Source organism: Pygocentrus nattereri, chromosome 7, assembly GCF_015220715.1.
Source record: "Pygocentrus nattereri isolate fPygNat1 chromosome 7, fPygNat1.pri, whole genome shotgun sequence".
Classification (NCBI taxonomy): Eukaryota; Metazoa; Chordata; class Actinopteri; order Characiformes; family Serrasalmidae; genus Pygocentrus; species Pygocentrus nattereri.
In genome coordinates this window covers 27,868,514-27,885,465 of record NC_051217.1, presented here as the reverse complement: position 1 = coordinate 27,885,465, position 16,952 = coordinate 27,868,514, and the positions used below count along the sequence as shown (strand labels likewise).

Below are 16,952 nucleotides of genomic sequence, written 5' to 3'. Positions count from 1 at the left end.
AGGCCGGTTCAGAGATCCAGAGACATGGTGACTTAACCTGGCTCTGCACCTCAAACTAAACCCTGTTGACAGTGCTGTTCAGTTGCCACTCTCTCCTTGGATTGTATTGGCTTGGCCAGCCACAGAGCAAGAAGGGTGGGTTCACCATAAGACTCACACTTTTCCTCTAGAATCAGAAAAAATTCCATCCTTCAGCTGCCAATCCAGTGTCAGATGTAATAACATTTCCAGCTTGCATTATTTCCCAGGTGGACCATTCTGGCTGCAGTGGGTAATGAAAAAAAAAAACAAGCAAAGCCTTGTTATGTAGTGCCATGCGTGTCCTGGGCTTTCTCCACTGCTTGTGTTTTTTTTATGTAGATTGAAATGGCTCCTTCCCGATATTAAAGTTTTTAAGTACAGGCTGGACATGAGTCTGCTAGTGGCATTCAAAACTCTGTGTGCTACACAAGACTTTTGAGCAAGAGTTTTGGGAGCTTTTTCCAGGGATGGATGTGAAGTCCTTGGCACAGTGCGTTACATGCACAGACAGCCTGTCTGCAGTGCTGTTAACTTACCATTTTATGATGGGCCTTGCAAATGCAAGGACATGCTTGTCATTGCATAATGGCACCAATGCAGTAAGACTTGACTAGTATGGAAATTATGTGACTGATAATGATTACAAATTCAGTTTTATATGATCAGTAACATTCGTCTTCCAATACAGTTTTATATTCTTATTTTTCCTCAGTAAATATATTTTTTATAAGATTACTCTCAAATGGCAATTGTATGGGAATTGTCTGATTTGTTTAATACACATCTGCGGATGCTGAAACACAAACATTTGTAAATTGTACAGAGAAATATAACATTCTGCTCTTCCAGAGTACGATAAATACCTAACCAAACATACACTGGCCACTTCATTAAGTATACCCCTTGTATCTACATTCCCTGGCCACATATCGGGTAGGTGCATTGTAGTTCTACAATTACAGATTGTAGTTTGTTTCTCTGTATACTTTTTGTTAACAATTCCAAAAACACTGCTGTATCTGATCAACTCATACCAGTGCAACACACGCTGACACGCCACCACGGCATCAGTGTCTCTGAAGTGCTGAGAATTATCCACCACCCAAATAATACTTTGGGGGGACTACAGTATGTAATGGTAGAACTACAAAGTGCATCCAGATAATAACCCTTAAAATGGACAGTGAGTGTAGATACAAGAAAGTGTATGCAAGTGGCTAGTATGTGTGTGTGTGTATACACTATATGCACACACATATGCATACATTATAATATTTTTTATACTTTTATGCCACTTTTGTATGCAAATAGGCTTTTCACTTTGAAGGTGTTTCCTTATTACAATATAAAACAAGCACTACTTTTTTGTATTTACATACAGTATTTGTATTTTTATATGTATTTTTGTATATTTGTTTTATTGATGACATGTGTCACCAGTATTTATAATATAACCAACGGTCAACTGCCACTTCAGTCATGCCCTGCATCACCAAGTAAAAGAAAATGTTTGAACTTAACTTCTTAATGGAAATGAAAGTCATCTATCGTTACAAGATTCCTACAAGGAAAAATCAACATTAGGAACTAAAACAGATTTAGAAATTCACTTTTTTTTTGTTTTGTTTTTGTTTTTTATAAAGATGTGTAAAAATTACTGAAGAACACCTCTATGTTGACAGAACCTCAGTCCAGTTCCATGGTCATTCCTGTGGAGACTCAACCTACTGTTCATCCAATCCAGAATGATGAGGGGGAAGAGATGTTTCTGCCTCTGGGAGGAGGTGATGCAGTTGGTCCACCTACCGAGCAAAGCAGTGACAAACTCACACCTGAGGCACCAATCATCATCAGCCCACCCCAAACGCACAAACCCAACACATATGATTTGGAGTGGCGGGCAGGGCGAGACTGGGGCAGTCCAGTCAATGCTTACTTTGTCAGATACCGCAAGGTGAGATTGATAAATCTTTTGCATTTCTGAGGAAGTTTATTTCGATGCCTCTTTTGTAGATGTTTGACTTGCCTGTGATTTATGAGTGATTTTTGGTTGTGTTTTTCCTAAGAGCCATTAATAAGAGCCATATTAATAAGGGTACATACTAATAAAAATACTTAGACTGTGGCTACCTCTCAGATCAGTAATTGTAACAATATTCTTATGGATCACCTGTTGTTTTTACAATGTCATCAATAATAAATTTATTGCATTTGCCTAATAAATTTACGATTCTGTTGGCAGCACTGTTGCGGTGGCTCCTGTGTAGGCCAGTCCTTTGTCATCATTCCCGACATGGGGAAAATAAGAGAGAGAAAGAATAAGAAAAGGATCTTATGTGTGAATGTGGTAAGAGTTGTTGTGTGTTTCTGTAGGTGGAAGACATGGGGAACGTGGTGGGCAGTTGGCACACAGTGCGTGTTCCAGGCAGTGAGAAGAGCCTGCCTTTGTCAGACCTGGAGCCGTCCAGCCTGTATGAGGTGCTCATGGTGGCTCGCAGTGCAGCTGGAGAGGGACAGCCTGCCATGCTTACCTTCCGTACCGGCAAGGGTGAGGAATACACACATATAGAAACAGACACACACATGCACCAGTTATTGCGGTCTTAAGACTTCTTTACTCCAGTTTTTCCTGTTTATTTTTTACATCATTTGAAAACCCCAGCTTATTTTTATGTTGTGTGAACATTGCATGACAATTATTTTAAAAAAAAAACAGATATTAAGAATGTTTTTCGTTTTTCTTCTGTTAAGTTTTGGGGAGATATAAAAGTATTTACCTTTACTGATATACAACAGCCTTATCTCCTCAAAGATGGAAACTTTATAGAAAGAAAAATCATTCCAAACATCTGTAATATAGATGTGTACAGTGTTATATAAGCTGCACACAGACTACTTTTCATTGTGTCAAAGTGCCATGTTGTCGCATGAAAAGATATACTTAAATATCTGCAGAAATGTGAGGGGTGTACTTACTTTTGTGATACACTGTATGTCAGACTAAGAATCTGAGGGGCTAGTATTTGAATCACCAAAATCACTATTCAGGTATTCTGTACCACCACAGGATTTCACCAGAGGAAGATAGATAAAAAAAATACAGGCTAAAGATTCAGTGAAACAGAAATTTTACGTTTTAACAGGACAGTGGAATAGTTTTGCTTGCAATTGCGAATAAATATCTGTATTGTATTGCATTTTCAAGTTTCAAGTTTATTTGTCATTTGCGCAACGTGTCAGGACATTTATGCATCAAAACGCTCGTGTCTTGAGGCTCACCTCACTCAACAGAAGTGATAATCACTCTACAGAAAGTAACTAAAATATGAAATATGTAAAAAAAAAAAAAATATATATATATATATATATATATATATATATATATATATATATATATATATATATTAAAAGTGACTTGAGTGACTCTGTGCTATAGTTCTTTAAAGTGGCTTAGTGTTAAACTGTTATTGTCCATAGCAGAGAATATATGATACAATAATAATACTGACGGAGTGACTGAGTGAAGTGGTAGTTGGGGACAGAGCCTCAGCTTCACAGCTTATTCAGAAGCCTGACAGCCTGTGGGTACAAACTTCAAAAACTTCAAAGACTACAAAACACAAGTGGCTTAAAGAGAGAGTGTTGCCAAGGATACACTGTTAAGGACCTGATTGAAAAGGCATGATGCTGTTAGCTTGGTACAGAAATAATGAAAATATATCTCAAGGACAAATTAACATGATGACACGTTGTCCACTGGGGAACACTTGACATTGAAGATAACAAGTCCTTATCAGCTTCCAGCCTGATTGCAGTCAGCGTTAGCTTGGTAGCAAGTCTGAAGGGGCAGCTTCTGCTATTCTTCTGACTCGAAAATATACCAATTAGCTATTCTTGAATGATAAAACATCTTTTTTAATATGTTCACCTTAAGTCACTTAAAAAAGTAAACCTGTAGCCCTGCATTGATTTCAGCATTTCAATATGGCATAGCCAGAACCCAGAATGGGAATAACAAAGTTATACCGTTACATCTTTTTCAGTAATTCTTCTCTGTCTGTCTTTCTCTCTCTCTCTCTGAACCTCTTTTCGGCTGACATTCTCAGAGAGGAGCTCCTCCTCCAGTAAAAACCCCTCCAAGGCCCCGTTTGTGTCTCAGCCTGAGAAAGCTCCGGAAGACAAAGCTGTCAACACACACTATGGAGTCGTCATACATGACAGAGGTAAGCCCATGTTACTTGCCGTTAAAGATGAGTGCATCACAAATGGTCCGTGTGACTAAAATGACTTTAGCGCACGCTTCAAATACTTATGATCTGGAAACAGGGTTAACAGCGTGTGTATGCAGTGATCTTAATTGGGCGTGTGTGTGTGTGTGAGTCAGAATTTGTTTCTATATTAGTGCAGACCTAACCTAATATATCATAAGCGTCTTTTTTTACTAACCCTCTTTGGCTTTCTCTTCTCTTTCTCCCCCTCTCTCTGTTTGCCTCTTTCTGTCTATGGCCCAGAGCCCATTCAGTAAGTACATGCTCCACTCTGGCATGCAGTTTGTCTATGTTGTCTGTGTCTCTGTTTATTTTCTCTTTCTCTGTGTGTTCATCCCTTTTTACTAGATGGATGGTCAACTGTTTCTAGTTGTCAAGAAACATGCTTTATTCATTTTGGGTCCAGATTAAAAAAAATAGTATAGTATATAGGGGTACATAATGATATCAGAACCATATCAGCAGATAATTTGCTTTTAAAAAAATAGTGTTGATTCCAGTACCAATTTTAAGGACTTTTTAAGAAAGGTTTTTTTTTGTGTGTGTGTGTCATATTTCTCACATGCTGAAGATTAGATCAAGATGCATTTCACATGCTTTTGTCATTTTAATTATTATCATTGTTTTTTGTATTTTGTTATTTTGTTCTGTAATATAAATTGGTATTAGCAGCTCCTTTAAAGTAATTTGTTTTCCTTACTGTATAGGTGTATGTAACATAAAATAAAATGAATTGTTAAATATTGGTGTATATTCTTTTTACCATTTAAACTGCTAAACCTCAATATTGAACAGTATTATTTGCCAACCAATTTGTAGTCTTTTTATTTCTGTAACTTTTTCTGTAAATTTGTCCTACAGTTCCAGAGGCTCCAGATCGTCCTACCATCTCAGTGGCGACAGAAAGTTCTGTATATGTTGCATGGATCCCAAGAGCCAATGGCGGCTCTCCAATCACAGCCTTCCGTGTGGAGTACCGAAAGCAGGGCCGCAGTGGAGACTGGATCATCGCAGATGACAACATATCACCTCTCAAGCTGTCTGTGGAAGTGCGCAACCTAGAACCAGGTGAGGTTATAACACACATGTATTTCTGTCTGTATAGGGATTCGTCACAAAAAGATCAGACAGTTTAGTCCAGCATTGCTTATTCCATGTAAGTGTAATTATGTAGCAAGTGTAATCAGAATATACCATTATCACAGAAAGAGATGGAACAAGGGTGTTGAAGGGACCAAATTCACCATCATTAAACTTACTTAGAGCGTTTCGTTTGGCAAAAAAGAATTCTGCAATAATTTATTTCTCAGAGCTGTGGCTTGACAAGTGCAAACCAACAGCAAGCTTGTGGATCGCAGATGTTTTATTATGGGCAATTTGGTTCTAACAGTGAAAGCGTGGGAATTACAATATTTATAATCTTTCTTTAATCATAGCATTATGTAGCATATACCACAAAATTACTTTCCACAGTTGATGGATAGCACTTAATCCGACGCGGATTTGGTAAGCTTACACGTTTCCATTCACAGGTTCCACATACCGCTTCCGTGTCATTGCCATGAACAATTATGGTGAGAGTCCTCACAGCGCCATCTCTAGGCCATACCAGGTAGCGATGGTCAGTCCCCCCATGTCAAACCGTCCAGTAGCTCCAGTGAGTGGCCCTCACATCTCATCTATAGATGCTGTCAGTGACACGCAGATCATGGTGCGATGGACCGTAAGTACTGCAGCAGCAACAGACACACCACATTATTAAAGACAAGTTTTTTCAGTACTTAATCAGTACTTTAATACCCCTTTAAAAGCCATAAGTGGCTGATTGGGTTTATTTTTATATTTTTGCCTGTAACTTGGTGATATGTACATTGTTTAAGAAGAAGATAATTCAAATGCATGATTTATTCGTTTACATTTTTATTGAAAATACAAGGACAACACACAGACCAAAACTATTTGCAACAATACTCTGAACAGTCAACCATCTTAACAACTTAAATATATCACTAGAATCTTCTGTTGTATATATGTTTACGGACCTGTGACCATTTTTCTTAGTGCTGTCAGTAGCAGTTTTTAATTATGCTCTTTAGCTGTATGGAGCCCCATTACACTCCTAACATTTCTTAAAAGTCATCATCACTGCCCCCGAAAAGCTATTTCAGCGCACATCTTGAAGAAAGTGTAGTTTTTCTGCAGTCAAATGTTTTGAAGTTTTCAGAAGTTTAGCTGGAATTCGCTAGTTACTATATTGGTAGTCACATTTTCAAAAAGAAACAGTGGAGTGGGAAGGTCACTAAACTAAATCCTTACTTTGGTTGAATCTGTTTGATGATGTATTTAATCACCTTATTGGCTCCCAAGCAATGTTGTGACAACAGCCTCAACAAAGTAAAAAAAATATATATATGATTGCCAAACTCTTATTTGTATACACTATCCTAATGGGTGGGCAATACAGCTGACTCTGCATGTGTTGTGTAGCTGAGGCGAGGGATTTCACATGGGTATACAACACAATAGCAGATATGTCAGCGTAGTACTTTAATATGTGCGTACTTTGTTGTCTTATTTAATGCTATACATGCCTTATTATTGTTAAGCTTATAGAAGTACACACATGTACTCTTGGTTTGCTTAAAAAACAACACATAAAAACACCACTGAATTTGTTCCTTAGTTAATATCCAGAAACAGTAATTTGACTTTTAAATTAGTGTGTTAGACAAATGGCTAGGTGTGCTGTGCTTCGAATTATGGCCTGCCCACATTAATTAGGCTCACATTTCATGCTAAAAAACCAAAGATAGATTAAGTTCCCACCAGCCTTCACTGCCAAAACCTCTCATGTCATCTCTGAGTTCTGACATGCTCCAAGTGAGGAAAGAGGAAAGGTTTATTTTTGTTAGTTTTCACCTCCCTGCCTGCTTCATTTGTGTGTTCTCAGTATCAGATCTGTGGTGTGTGAGCATCTGTTCATTTGTGTGTGTGTGTGTGTGCAATTTTTTCAGATGCAATTGCAGTGTGGGTTTTAAAACAGGGGATATTCTATTTCCCATCAGCCCCTGAAAAGTTCCCCTGCGGCCTGCACTGCTAAAGCAGGCCTCTAATTGGTTGAGCCCACTGTGACCACTGTAAGGCTGCAAGTGTGTGTGTGTGTGCGTGTGTGCGTGTGTGTGTGTATGTGTATACGTTTGCAGAGCATATTAGGAGGCCCTGTCCAGATACGGCTGTAGGGAGCGGAATAGAGTGAAAGCTATTTTTAGAGTATGGCATGTGAGGAGAGCTTGAAGTGAGTGTGTTTTAAGGAAGTGGAGGAGAGAGCTAGTGAGAGAAAGAGAGAGAGATGTGGTTTGTTCCTTTTGATGTTTGTCTGCAAATAATAGCTGTGGGCACATTGCATATGTGTTTGGGTTACCTCTTTTGTTGAAGGGTAGCAGACAGTGTTCTGCTGTGGCATCAATCTGCTAACCTGCTCTGAGGTGCTGCTTGTTTTTATACAGCAAGCTTAAGTAGATCTGTTTTGCCATCTACATTGTAAACCTGCACAAAGTTTCATGCAGTGACGCAGGCAGTCATGTGACACAATGTGGACTAATCACAGTGAGGGGGAGGTCTCAGAATAAATAATTGGGTGTTTAGATGTTGTTTTTTTAGTACACACTGCATCATACAAACTCAAACCACTGCATCGCTGTGTCCTAAAAAACATAATTTTGCCTCAAAACATGCAATATACTGTCAGCATTTACTTATTTCTTTTGCTAACTCTCTTTTTTTCTTTGTCCTGCAGTACACTCCCTCCAGTAACAACAACACCCCCATCCAGGGTTTTTACATCTACTACCGGCCCACAGACAGTGACAATGACAGCGACTATAAGAGAGACATGGTAGAAGGTAAGATGAATCTATATCTCGTGCTCTGATTCGTTCTCAACATTGATCAAAATCCCTTTCTGCTATACTCATACTTGTAGTAACTCAAGAGCAAAAAAATAAAGATGCTCTGAAGGTGAGGGGGTTGGAATGAGATATGGTGGACCTATGGACTAGGTATGTGTGTGCATGTATGTGTAATGGATATCTTGTGTGCAAGGGAGCGGACCGAGGGAAGCTCATTCTGCTGATTGATGTGCAGTGAGTCTGGGGCTTGGCGTAATGAGCCAGGCTAAAATGTGTTTTTAATAAATGGCTGCCTCTCTAATGGGCCTGAAATGAAATCCTACACTCCGGACTGCGAGAGGGGGTTTGTACGGCCCAGAGAAATGTTAACAGTGATCCCCAGACCTCCTCCACTTTTTTTTACTTCTCCCCTTCCTGACTACTCTCTCTCTCTTACTCTTCCCACTTGGTCTGTTCATCTTCACCTCACTGTTACTTTTATACTTGAGTCAAATTAGTCAACTTCATAGCAGGGATAGACACATATGAAAATGTGCACTGCACACTCAAGCCACCAAGCCCATTAACCTGGTGGCTAAAATTGAGAGTTTATGTCTGGAATTATTAAAACATATTTATTGTATAAATGCTGTATTTACAATTAACAAGCACACACTTGAAAACTAGAGGTGCTTTAAAAAAACAATAATTTATTAAAAGCTTTACTTAAAAAAGAACATCAAAGAACTCAGCAAGGGGATCACCACAGACACCACACCACATCATAAGCTGCCACTGTGGTTATGGTTAACAAATTGCAGCAAAATTATTTGTCTGTTTAGTTTAATATCTGACCAAACAGTCTCTTTTCCTAAAAGGGAAGAAGATGTGGCCATTTGAACCACTCTGCTCTGCATTTAAGCAGCCAAAATATGAAATGTTGTGGCCAGGGGCACCTTCAAAATATAAGCAGTGTTAAGCCTTGTTCATAGGTCTTTTACAGCTATCCACGCTTTCTGTGTCTGTCTGCATTTGGTAAGTTCATCAGGCCTTGGGTGCACACATAAGAGAAACTATTTACATATGAAGCACAATCTTTGATTACAGAGCTGATTTAATGTGTGTGTGTGTGTGTGTGTGTGTGTGTGTGTGTTTGAGATAGAGAGAGCTCACAGGGCTGCAGTGTGTTGTGAAGTCTGAGTTTGTGCAGTGCAGTGGGAAGTACTGGAGCTCGGCCAGAACAAACATTAAGCTGCCTTATAAGGAGTCTGTCTGGAGTAAAGCATGTGTCTGAGGACACGTGGGACTCTGCAAAAGAGAGAGAGAAAAAGAGAGTGTGGGGAAAGCGGAGGACTTTGGAGGGAACAACACATGCTTTGAGAGAGGTAGCCCCATGTAATTATGCCACACTAACCCTGCCCCCCCTTCCTCTCCCCTTTGCACAGGCATCAAGCGCTGGCACATGATTGGTCAGCTCCAGCCTGAGACATCCTATGACATCAAGATGCAGTGCTTCAACGATGCGGGAGAGAGCGAATACAGTAATGTGATGATCTGCGAAACCAAAGGTGAGAGAGAGGAGGAAAGGGAGAGACACTGAGGCTGTACTGTTACGAGAACGCTATACTTAAACTGAAGACAGGAGGCTATAAAAGTCACTGCTGTAATTACAGACCTGAACAGAGCAATGGTTTTATTAGAGTCAGAGACAATGGCACACATTGTACTCCTTTGCCTTTACCTCATGTACTAATGACTGCTATTAATACAGGCCTGGTGAAACCAAAACAAGACTTAAAGTACAGAATGACCTGTTTTTTAACAGAATGACATAGTTTTGAGCCTGTAAGAGGCCAGCTGAAAAGATGTTTGTTTAATTTCTGCATGCATTAATTTCACAGCATTTATAAACATACTTGCAACCCTCACTTCTCTCCCGTCTCTTCCTCTCACTATTTCTCTCTTTCTTTCAGCCCGCCAGCCTCCAGGTGTTCCGAGCCAGCGGCCAATCACCCCACCGGGTGTGTACCCGCCCGACCCTCCCAGCTCAGCAGGTGGCCTGCTGTATCTTATTGTTGGATGTGTACTGGGCGTCATGGTGCTCATCCTGCTCGTCTTCATCATCATGTGTCTGTGGAGGAACCGTCAACAGCACAACATGCACAGTGAGTCCAGATCCAGACCTGTGGAGAAATCCACTGCCAAATTTTATCTAACTCCAGCAGTCCTCAACAAAGCCCTTTGAAGTTCTTTCTCTCTGAATGGGGTTGAGTAACTGAATAAACACTGTGGGCTGTGTATGTGTGTGAGAGTGCATATGGGTTTGCTCATTTATTTAATTTCAAGTCTAAATAGCCAGCAACTCCCTAAGGCTACTTAGTGCTACATCTGCTGTTTAATAAGCTGTCCTGCACGCTCATTCCCAGTGTGTGCAACAATAAAGAAAGACTCATGTATCTTTTATCTAGTGACAAAACAGTTCTATTCTAACAGATCTATTCTCAGAATATGTTGTCACCAAGACACTTGGTTTGATAGGGTACAAGTTATTTATTTTTCAGGACATATATCTGAAGACATTAGATATAAGGTAATCCATTTCCATTACGCTATGTGTCTGAAATGAGAAAAGGAAATAAATAAAAGGCAAAAAAAATTCCAAATCAAACAAACAAGCTGCTACAAAGGTGTTTGCAGAAAAAAGGATTGGAGTCCAGACCTTAAGCATCACTGAATGTGTTGGAGAGTCAGTCTGAATGTGATGGGGATTCAGTCAAAGACTGAACTTCTTTATCATAATTAGTTGTTAAGGTTTATGTGTAACTTACTGTTTATGTATATATTTTTTTCCTCACCCCTCCTTTAGAGTATGACCCTCCTGGCTACTTGTACCAGCCTGCTGAAATGAATGGCCATGTTCTGGAGTATACAACCCTGCCAGGCTCCAGCCGGGTCAACGGAAGCATTCATGCTGGCTATGGCCATGGAGGGCCTGTCATGCCCCAGGGTTGCCATCACCTCCACCACAAACTTCCCAATGGCCTTACATTGCTCAATGGCTCTGGACCCCTCTACCCTTCGGGGCATTCGCACAGCCATGACACCCCACTGCAGCACAGCACCATGGACTATGAGCACCCACACCCACACACCCACATCCACAATGTGAGTGGACAGAAAGACTGCGTAACTATAATGGTCATGGTTTTCTGTTTCTGTGGTCTGGGTCTGAAAGTTGAACCTGACTCGTATAAAAATGATCAATACTAATATTAAGGAGTAAAAAAGTACAGTAAGCAGTATAATATTTAGGTAGTTGGAAACTGAATAGACGTCAGTAGTTGTTGTTAAACTGATTTGATTCTCAGTTATCAACTGTGTGGTCAGCTATTATTGGCAGTCTTCAACAGAAACTCACTGACAGAAAGATTTAAATCGGGAGGAACTGAGGGATAGATTCCAGCACAGTCTGGTGATTTACTTTCTCTGTAACACCAAACAAACTTCGATATGAAACCTGGACATTAATCTGATGTGTTTCAACATAAAAATCACCACACTGGAGGTAGTTACTGAAGAATAAGCCTTAGTATGTTATAAGCATGAGATTTTATAGGGTTATTCTTGGAATATGTTCTGTTGTAAGAACAAAATATTGGTCAGCACTTAATGTATGGTGTTATGCTGTTAGGTGTGAAGTGTAACATCAAAGTGAAAGTGTGTAGCAAGTGGGTGAAGTAGTGCATAGCTAATTCTGGTCTTGCTGTGGCAGGGGGGAGGAATGTACACAGCTCTGCCCCAGACGGACTCTTCTGACTGCATGAACTGCCAGAACTTCTGTAACAACAACAGGTAAGAGAAAGCAAGCTGTAGAACTGCTGTTCAGCATGCTTCCAATCAAGAACGCAGTCATCTGGTGCTCAGGCCACCTTTGACCCAAGTGTGTTCAGGTCCAGACACACACACACATATAGACACACATACTGTGGCATGCATCCATCAGTGAAACTTGTTTATGTATTCTAGTGTGTCCAGCACTAACAGTTTATTCAGAGTGCAGCCAATGGGACTGTCTTAATGAGAACAGTGTTTATTTCCCCCAGGCAAGGGGTGGGTGAATGGAAATGATACGAGTAAAAGTCATTCAGAACTTACTCTTTGTTTGTATCTGGGTACATTAATATGTTTCAGAGTTTATTTACTCGTGATTGTGTGTATTTATATCTCAAGGTTCTATTTGTTTTTGTGTTTTGAATGTATGTGTATCAGTGTGAAGGCAGCTGCTGCTTTGTCTTGCCACACAGCATAGAGAAACAGACCTGTTCTCTGATAAAAAGCCCACAGGAGCCCACTCAGAGCAGGGGCTGATAGGATTAGAACAGTGATTTTTGATAGGATCATTGTTCTAACAGGACGTTTACCCAGACTAGGCTCATTGACATTGGTACTCGGTTTTCTTGAAGCTTTTAATGAACAACATCATAGCCTCCAAGTTTCCTCAGTGGCCTGACACAAACCACCAGTCTACTAATTGATACTACTCATTACAAGAGCTGGAGATCTTCACAATACAATATGCATCACAATACAGTACAGATATCAGATAATCAGATATACAACATACATTTTTACTAATGTGTACCAAATAAAAAAAGGCTACAGTAATAATGAATGAATCTATAAGGATTCATAAAAATAAATAAATAATGCTTTTGAAAAATGTCTATAATAAGCTATGAACACATTCCTACCATGCTATAAAGCACTCATCAGGTTAAAAATATATATATCAGATTAAAAATATAGCTATAAATATTTACAAATGTGCGTAATACTAATACCTATGTTCGTCATGCATTTTTGAATTGCTAATATAACACATTATAATTAGTGTTCATAACACATTATATTGTGCCAAAGAAACTCCCAGTTGGTGGACTATGAAACACAAACCTGCCAAGCCATAAACAAACACACAGAATGCATACTTGGGATTATGGGTATAGATTATTATTGATAGACATATGATGTAATAACCCCATTATAACAGCTTGTATGTTGTATTTGTCAGCTCAGTAAAGTGAGGCATATTTTATATATCTCCTCCAATATTATGTTTGGCCTCAAGTTGATTAATTTACTGAAGGATGTACTGAAACACTGCAATATATGAAGTAAATTATGTTTTTCAAACTCAAATGTCAAAGTTTAAACTAGTGGTGCCACAGATTGTGTTTATCCCAGCATGGCAAAGTCAGTGTACTCCACTGTTAGCTTGGCACTAACTTAACACTGCACATCCAGTAGGATGTTAGTGGAAATTAGCATTACTGGAGTGATGATAAAATATTGCAGTAGTGCAATGGCATAATTAAACTTGCGTGTCTCACTTTACTGAGCTGACAAATACAACTTATAAGCTCTTGCAAAAGGGTTATAATATATTTTTATCAATAACAGCATATACTCATAATGACAAATAAATTATGTTGCTGTTTAAGCAGTTTTGTTAGTCATAATGCACTCTGCAAACTGGAACTGACTTCTTTGGCACTGACAATACAACATGTTATAAACACTACTTATAATGCATTAGGTTGACAATTCATAATACATAATATACGTGGCTATAATGTGTAATTCATTTTTATAAGTATGAATAGCCATATGAATGCATTACAACATGTTATGAAAGTGTCTATAGATGCTCATTCGTAGATAGTGTTACCAGTGGACTTCAGGTGTGGTTTATTCTGAGGCACTGGTCAGAGAACACAGATGCAGAGGATTAAAATTTCTTCATTTGTAAACGCAAAGGCAGCAGCACAGGTAGTAGTCAGCAAGTCGACATATGTATATGTTCACATCTGAGACTATGAGGATATAAAATTAACAGTGAACAAAAAATTAATTTATGTGACACATCGTTTATATCACAGTATCATTATATGTGTTTAGCAGCACTATAGAATGAAAGAACTCTGCAAAGATGTAACCACAATGCTAAGGGCTGAGTGCTTATTGTAGCAGGCTGCAAACTGATGAATCACTCTGGCTGTTAAAGTGAAACTAACTCAAGTATCCAACTTCTGTGGAGCATAAATGGCTTAAAAGAATGAGTTAATTGTATTCACATACACACATCAACACAGTTCCTTTTCCAGACTATTTTTAAACTGTATAATGTTGTTGAAACCCTTAACAAGAAGGGAAACAAGAAACGTTAACAGATCAAACATACATATTGGAACTGGGGTTGCTGAACATAACTGTACAGACACACAGACAGTGTAGATGGCTCATATCTATACAAGTGTGAAAACTGGCCTGGCCAAGTCCTCATTACAGCACTGTGCTCTGGTAGCTCTGAGTGGGAAGAACTGACATTTTGGCAAGAGTATACCAGTTAAGAGCCATAGGGTGTGTATTAGACAAGTGTATTTGGAGAAAGTTTTTGTATGTTTGGTCAAAGTTCCTTGTTGAGAGCTTTGGGAAAAGAGTCTAGAACTGCTCTACTTCTCAGTAACCACTCTTCATATGCTGTCCATCCATTGTCTGATCCATATGTGTGTCTTTTGTGACCAGGTGTTACACGAAAGCCAATGGCAACTTCTCCGGCGGCACTCTTCCCCTAATGCACCGTGTGGCACAGTGCCAACTCGATGGCCTTGAGATGGTGCCCCTGAACCATAGTTCTCTCCGCTGCAGTGGCAATGACAGCCCGCAGTTCCACGGGAACAGTGAGCAGGAGGCTGCCGTGGAAACGGAGGACACAGCCTTGACCCCTACCCACAATCCTTGCCGTGTGCCAGTAGACGCAGAGTCAGGCGCTGAGCAAAGGAGAGGTGAGCCAAAGGCCCAGAGACATGCACAGAGCACAATTGTAGATCACACTCCTGGCACTTTTTCTAAAAGAATAAAGTTTAATAGCAAATTCCCTTTCTGTTGTTTTAGAACTATGTACAGAACATCAGCAAGATTCTTAATTACCCCTCAGTGAGTTGCAATGCAGCATTAGACTGTCCATCTGTCCTTTTAACAGTAGTTTAGATGTATGACACTTGAAGATGAGAACATGAAGCAAAATATACAAAAGTATAGCTGTTTCATTTTATTAAAACATTTGTTTTTCTCACATTATAGAAAAGAAACCATGAAAATCAAACATTGCATAGAAAATTAGAAAAGACAGCAAGATGTCCTTTACAGTTTTGGTGGACAGTCTATATACCAGTACTGTAAAGTCCTGCTGAATCTTACTTCACTCCCTTTGTCTCTCCCTCTTTCTCACCCTCTGTGTGTGTTATGTATGCATCGTCACACAGAGCCAGAGGAGCCGCTGCAGTGTGTGGACTCAGATGGGCCGGTAGTGTGCTGGGAGAGGCTGGGTCTGCCTGATTTAGACTGTAAAGATAAAACAGCCTGGATCTCCTCTGCAAGTCTGACTGGAGATCTTATCCAGCCCACAGTGCAGGAGATCTGAACCCATACATAAACACAAACATGCCACATAAACTAACACACAGTTTTACATATACACTCCCCAAACATTCATACACACATGGACTGGGAAAGAAGCATGCAACTGAAGAGGCAGGAAACCGCATACAAGACAAAGAGATGACCAGTGATGGCATGATCAGAGACCATGTGTAAACTGAAGGACACTATACTGACTGACCAGGCTGTATGTGGATTAGTAAGGAAAAGTGAGGGATATAGAAAAAGAAACAATGAAAAAAAGCATGTAAAAAGACACAGAAGGATAGATTTTCAAAGAGATGAATCTATTACATCTGTGGGAAGGACCCTTGAAAAAAAATGAAAGAAACTCTTTAGATGACTTATTTATTTTTTTTGTAGTAGTAAAATATTATTTCATATGAATGTACCTGTTTTAAGAAAAAAGTTCATCTTTTATATTATTTATGCTTTTTGGATGAGATACTTTCTATTTTTTTGTCATTTTATTTGTCATTTTATTTTTGTCTCCTGTGTTCCAACTTGTGGAGTTTAGCCATTGTATGTGGAAAGTTCTGCAATAATATAAAGAGAAGATATGGAAGAGACAGTACTTTTTTTGGTGCTTTTTTCATGTTTCGTAGAGGGGGACAAAATGGGGGTGGCACTATTGCAAGAACACCACAGTACTAAAAGGAATTTTGATGATATAAAATATTTGTCATATATGTCATATGATTAATTATGCTATCTGTAATGAAACCTGCAGTTGATCAGTGTTTAAGTACTGACGATGCTGACAGCATGCTCAGAAAAATATTTTGGGAAGGAATGTGACATTCACGATAACAACAAATACTGTTAAAATGTCCACCCCTAGAGACAAAACTTTCCTCCACTTTGTGGGTAAAGTATCCTTACGCAAGTACACGTACTGTTATTTCTGTAAAATAATGTAGTAAGTAAAAGTATTATTCATTAAATCAGAACTGCAGTGGAACTTCTTAGTATGTGCAGTATCTATTAGTGTTAGAACTGAAGATTGTTATACACTATTCTTCACATTTTGATGCATTCTTGGTCTAAATTAAGCCACCAAAGAGAAAGCGGTGACCAATTGCAATAAAAAAATCTAGAATATAAAATAGATTACTTTCCTCACCAGAGTGCAAATTATTTGATAAGTAATACTTTAGGAATGACAAATTTTACTTGGGAAAATGAGCAAATTTTGTTTCTTGCTAAATGATTTTAAACACATTTGAGCAAAATTTATATTTTTTACACAAGCAAACTGCTCATCTCTGCTACAACC

The 16,952-nt window shown here is 39.1% G+C and overlaps 1 protein-coding gene across 4 annotated transcripts in view; it reads left to right on the top strand.

Annotated features, from left to right (window-relative positions):
* The window catches only part of cdon (cell adhesion associated, oncogene regulated), a 44,640-nt gene extending 28,003 nt beyond the window's left edge, over nucleotides 1–16,637 (top strand). For all 4 annotated transcript variants that reach the window (XM_017722569.2, XM_017722567.2, XM_017722570.2 and 1 more), the window contains 12 exons: nucleotides 1,704–1,975; nucleotides 2,395–2,569; nucleotides 4,128–4,244; nucleotides 5,151–5,357; nucleotides 5,822–6,012; nucleotides 8,086–8,191; nucleotides 9,622–9,744; nucleotides 10,150–10,341; nucleotides 11,043–11,341; nucleotides 11,949–12,028; nucleotides 14,762–15,021; nucleotides 15,502–16,637. In XM_017722569.2, the coding sequence (XP_017578058.1) occupies nucleotides 1,704–1,975; nucleotides 2,395–2,569; nucleotides 4,128–4,244; nucleotides 5,151–5,357; nucleotides 5,822–6,012; nucleotides 8,086–8,191; nucleotides 9,622–9,744; nucleotides 10,150–10,341; nucleotides 11,043–11,341; nucleotides 11,949–12,028; nucleotides 14,762–15,021; nucleotides 15,502–15,659 (2,180 nt within the window). In that variant the 3' untranslated portion in view covers nucleotides 15,660–16,637. The remainder of the gene's footprint in view (nucleotides 1–1,703; nucleotides 1,976–2,394; nucleotides 2,570–4,127; nucleotides 4,245–5,150; nucleotides 5,358–5,821; nucleotides 6,013–8,085; nucleotides 8,192–9,621; nucleotides 9,745–10,149; nucleotides 10,342–11,042; nucleotides 11,342–11,948; nucleotides 12,029–14,761; nucleotides 15,022–15,501) is intronic.
* Nucleotides 16,638–16,952: the final 315 nt, after the last annotated feature.